The 5,818-nt window shown below is 34.5% G+C and overlaps 1 protein-coding gene across 1 annotated transcript; it reads left to right on the top strand.

Moving 5' to 3' along the window:
• Window positions 1-270: 270 nt before the first annotated feature.
• Window positions 271-3,014, top strand: LOC132650774 (zinc finger protein 120-like). Its single transcript, XM_060376095.1, has 3 exons — window positions 271-304; window positions 470-530; window positions 2,108-3,014. Exons 1-3 carry the CDS (start codon window positions 271-273, stop codon window positions 3,012-3,014), a joined length of 1,002 nt encoding a protein of 333 aa, XP_060232078.1.
• The last annotated feature ends 2,804 nt before the right edge of the window (window positions 3,015-5,818 follow it).

The following is a 5,818-nucleotide window of genomic DNA, read 5'->3' as shown; positions in this document are numbered from 1 at the left end:
AGGTGAACCTCACTATTCAGTTTCCTCCTAAAAGGAGTCAGTTATTACATTAGAATTTGTGTGTCAGAAAATGAGTAAAAGAAACACCAAAATTCTGGGAAAATATTTTAAATGACGTATACATTTCCAGTATTCTAAATATAATGTTTCTGTTGTACATGTGTATGGATATTTTAGAATGCATTGACCTACAATGATGTGCATGTGAACTTTACTCAAGAAGAATGGGCTTTGCTGGATACTTCCCAAAGGAATCTTTATAAAGATGTGATGCTGGAGACCTACAGGAACCTCACTGCTATAGGTAGGACAGTTAATTTTCTTTACTTTTTAAGATATGGGGAAACTCTTTATTCATTATTGATTTCAATTGAGGATGAGGAAGAATGAGGTGAATGGTTTTTTGACTGACAATAGATCGTGACTTTTTTTTCAATAAAACAATATATGTTGTGGTATTGTATTTTAGGCTACAGTTGGGAAGATGATAATATTGAAGAGCATTGTCAAAGTTCTAGAAGACATACGAGGTAATTTTCATATGTAAGGTGTTAGGAATATATTTTGAGAAAATTTTAATATTTCTTGGAAGATTGAAAGAAATGGGCCAGTGTAAATGAACTGCTTTAAGTGTATTTACTGATGACAACTAACTTGTTACCAAACCATGTACTATCTTCCAGTTCGGTATTTGAAGTGTGTTTACAAGGCACTCCTCTAGGAAAGAATGCAAGGAAACCATACTTTACTCAAGATCACCATTTAAATATTAGCCTCATTAGAGCTTTGCAGTAGAAATACAATTTGTATTCTAATGTGAAACTCAGGTATTCACATTAAATAGGTGATGGAAGTATGTCCAAAGTATTATACTAATCAAGTACTCCATGTTAACACTGGAGGAACTCATATACTTGTAGTAATGTTGCTAAGTTTGGTGAGTAGGGCAGTGTTTTAGAGTCAATAATTTTGTTGTAGAAAAACCATCCATATAGCACATGTGAATGACGAACAAAAATCAAATGTGTGAATTCACCATGAAACCATGTAATTTATTCATCTTCTTTTAATGGGTATATCATAAGTCACAATGAATACAAGCATATTATCATAAGGAATATTGAAAGGAGCAAAGCAAATCCCAGAACAACTAAATGATATAGTCCCCATTTTGAGTAGATTTTTGAAATGTGATACCTGTTATTATTTATATGGGTTATTCAGACTGGCAAGCAGTACCAATAATGATGCAGAGGCATTTTAATATTTTAAAGCTTAAGCAATTTAATTGAACAAATTCCAAGCCCCTTTTTCCCTTAACCCAAATAAAACTAGCCCAGTGCCCCACTGCATGGCCAGGTCTACCTATTTGTCCATGTTCATGTCTATCTGTTACCCTCAAAGTCCTGTTGGTGAATCTTTTGTCATGTGCTTTCTTCTTCCAGCTACCCTCACTCATTTAGATGTTCTGCCCTCCATTGTACCATGCTATCAGTTGTCAGATCTTAATTATTTCCAAAGATAAGGAAGGAAGGAAAAATATTTACAAAATATAGTACAGGTGATGGGCCATAGAAAGAACAATACCAATATTTGGTCAGCACTTATCTCTCTGCTGGCTCAGCAATCAACATTCACATATGGCTGACACACTTTCACACAGTATACCCCAACATCAATTCATTGGTTATTCATCATCTTTACGAATACTCAAAAACTCACAATGTAGAAAATATAACTTAGGAATGTGGAAATTATTTTGTTTGTCCAAGTTATATTCACAAATTTAGCACTGTATTAATTAGTCTAGTCAGTGTATAAAAGCTCTGTGGTCTTGCAGTTTTCCTCAAATATGTGGAAAAATCATATAGAATAGAAATAGAGTACAAATATGAGCCAGGTAACAAATATTTTTACCATCACTGGAATGTTGAAATGTGCAAAACAACCCCTAGCAAAAAACATGAATGTAAAATTAGTGATGAAAACTCAATATGTAATTCGTCTTTAACTTTACACCAAATTGTAAAATTAAGTGACATGGACAAAATGATTCATTAGTGTAATGGTGCAGTAAAGCTTTCATATGTGCCAATTATCTTTGCAGGTGTAAAAAGAGTCATTCTGGAGAGAACCCCTCTGAAGATATTCAATATAGTGAAGTCAACCCCTCGGAAGATATTCAATATAGTGAAGTCTTTGTACATCACAGTAGTCCTCCCACATATAAAAGAAAGCATACTAGTGAGGATCGCTATGAATGTAACCAATATGGTAAAACCTTTGCCTGTAACAGTCATCTCCTAATACATGAACGAATTCACACTGAAGAGAAACCTTATGAATGTAACAAATGTGGTAAAGCCTTTGCACAGAATAGTCATCTCCTCCTACATAAAAGAACTCACACTGGAGAGAAACCTTATGAATGTAACCAATGTGGTAAAGCCTTTGCACAGAACAGTCATCTCTTACAACATAAAAGAATTCACACTGGAGAGAAACCTTATGAATGTAACCAATGTGGTAAAGCCTTTGCATGTAACAGTAATCTCCTAATACATAAAAGAACTCACACTGGAGAGAAGCCTTATGAATGTAACCAATGTGGTAAAGCCTTTAAACATAACAGTCATCTCCTAATACATAAAAGAATTCACACTGGGGAGAAACCTTATGAATGTAACCAGTGCAGTAAAGCCTTTGCACAGAACAGTCATCTTTTACAACATAAAAGAATTCACACTGGAGAGAAACCTTATGAATGTAACCAATGTGGTAAAGCCTTTGCATGTAACAGTAATCTCCTAACTCATAAAAGGACACACAGTGGAGAGAAACCTTATGAATGTAACCAATGTGGTAAAGCCTTTGCACGTAACAGTCATCTCCTAATACATAAAAGAACTCACACTGGTGAGAAACCATATGAATGTAACCAGTGTGGTAAAGCGTTTGTATGTAACAGTAATTTCATAATACACAAAAGAACTCACTGGAGAGAAACGTTATGAATGTAACTAATGTGGTAAAGCCTTTGTACGGAACAATCATCTGGTAGTACATAAAAGAAAACACACTGGAGAGAAATCTTATGAATATATCCAATATGATAAAGTCTTATGCATTTCAGACTAGTCTCTGAAGACAGAAAAAAAAACCCTGGAGAAAAACCTTATGAATGTAATCAGTGTGCCATCACCTTTGTACAACACAGTCATTTCCTAATACATAAAAATGCATGTTGCAGAAAAGCTTTATGCATATAACCAATATCATAAAAGCTTTTCATATAAGAGTAATCTAGGACTAGAACACATACTGGAGTGAAATTGGATGAATGTAACCAATGCGTCAAAGCCTTTGCACTGCCATAATAATCAGCAAGTGCATAGAAGAATATACACTAGAGAGATATTTTGCGAATGTAACCAATGTGATAAAGCCTTTTGATGCAGTAGTAATCTCCTACGACTTAAAGAACACATACTGGAGAGAAACTTTATGAATGTAACCAACGCGGTAAAACTTACTCTTCACAATCATCTTCAAAGTCATGAAAGAATTCATATTGGGCAGAAAGACTATGAGTGTATTTAAAATGTTGAAGCTATTCCACGTTTATATAACCTTCATCATCATGAAAGAATTCGTACTGGAGAGAAACTTCTGAATGTTTCAAAATGTGTGGCCTTTGCACATGTCTGTGTTCATCATCATAAAAGTTTCATGCCGGAGAGAAATTCTGAGTATATAAGCAACATGGTAAGGCCTTTGTGTTCTTTGGGCCATGGAATCCAATACAACTCAAACACATGGTCAATGAAAATGACAAAAATATATTGTCACCCAGTTACTACTGGTTGGTTAGGGCTACATAACGTTCTTGGGAACTGAAGTGTGATACCTACTCACCCACTGAGCCAGAAACTTAGAGAGGTTCTGAGGTTGAAAATCATAAATATCTGTGCCCTTTTACAACTAAATTAGCATTTCCATTGGTCATGGTTTAGGGATATGGGATTTGTTTATGTCATTGAGGAATTCACCTGATGGAAAAATATAGGTTTTACAGTTCAAACAGTCATATCTACTTGTTCTTTTGTGTTTTAGAAAAGGCATTATGTTTTAGGGAAGGGAATCTGTGGTTTGGGACAGTCACTATGTTAGGGGAAGAGAATATGGAACAGAGAATATGGTATGGAACAGTCATGTTTTGGGAAACAAAAGATGAATCATGAAAGCTCGTCAGCTATTGGGAAGTATGCAGCTTTCCTAGGAACAATGAACTTAAATTTAGGTTCACACTATATTTCATTGGACACTGTTATCTAAAAAGCAATACATAGCAGAAATTTTTTAGCATGTTCCCACCTACAAGTTACTTTTGCATGTTTTGCATGTCAAAGTCATCTTCAGGTCTATAAAAGAGCATATAGTAGAGAGAAACCTTACACATGTAATCAATGTGATAAAGCCTTTTCTTAATGTAATTATCTTCACATAATTAGAAGAACACATACTTCAGTGAGACCCTATGAATACGCAATGTGGTAAATCCTTTTCATGGATTTGTCTTTGAAGTCATGAGAAAAAGTCATTCTGCAAAGAAACCCCATGAATGTAGTCAGTACAGTAAAGTTTTGCGCTTCATATTACCATTATAGAAGAGTAAAGGCTTTAGTGAGCAATCTATTAAAGCCTTTGCATATCACAGTAGTCTTTGAAAACCTGAAAGAACTCATTCTCAACAAAATCTAATAGGATAAAAGATTTGTTAAAGTCTTCGACCAGCCAACTTGCATTCAGTTGGGAGGAAAATTGTAACAAGTGTCAACAATGTATTCATGCATTATGACATCCATCCTAATTTTGTTTCCAACTAAAAGCTGATATGGGCAAAAGGCTTTTAAGAATTTAAACCATAAGGTAACCCTTTTAGATTTAAAATTCTCTTCAACTACCTGAAGTAAATCATCCAGTTGTAAAATTTAGGTCCGTGTATTAATGCCTTTTCTGTGATAAAACACAGTGTCAAAGGCAACTTCCAAATGTGTTTAATTTGCCTTAACTTTCCAGAGGTATATGGGATCACAATGAAATGGGCATCAGAATTGTCACACATGGCAGCTAAAGTAGGAAGCTTGGAGTTCATATCAGCGTAAAGCAGAGAGTGGGAACTACAGATGGTATGCAATTGAATACTATCATGAAGTTCCCAAGTAAGATACTTCCTCCAAGAGTGCTGCATTTCCTAAATATTCACAAATGATACCATCAACATAGGATTCATTCATGTTTGATTTCTGTTACATGAAGTAATTTTTGATGAAGAAAAATTCTGTAGATAAGACTGTAGTTGCCTCAACCCCTGAGTTACAGGAATGCATGCTTACACAAGTAAAACATTCTTGAGTAAACATATATTTGATTAAGAATTTGTTTTAATTTCCATTATGTAATCTCAGTGTGTCTTTGTGTGTTTATATGCCTATCCATTCTGGTTTCCATGAAGACCTGACCCTTTGATCTTCTTGTACCAAGAATTACATGAAGTTGTCAAAAACTTGACCTAGGTCCTGGGAATGAACGTGTCTTAACTTCACAGCCATGTCTCTAGTACTGTAACTATGTTAAATCTTTATATATCATCTTGATGTCAAGAAGTAGAAAAGAATTCCTAGAAGAGAGCAAACCTATTTGTATATAAGATGTGATGACTTTGGACATAATAAATATATTCTATTTCAAGAAAAGAAACTCCTTTAAATGTTTTTCTCATAGTCTTGGAGAAAGTAAATGATTTACAATATTCACT

The sequence above is a fragment of the Meriones unguiculatus genome (assembly GCF_030254825.1).
Source record: "Meriones unguiculatus strain TT.TT164.6M chromosome 13 unlocalized genomic scaffold, Bangor_MerUng_6.1 Chr13_unordered_Scaffold_33, whole genome shotgun sequence".
Taxonomy (NCBI): Eukaryota; Metazoa; Chordata; class Mammalia; order Rodentia; family Muridae; genus Meriones; species Meriones unguiculatus.
Note: the sequence above shows the minus strand (reverse complement) of the source record. Positions and strands in the feature narration are given on the sequence as shown.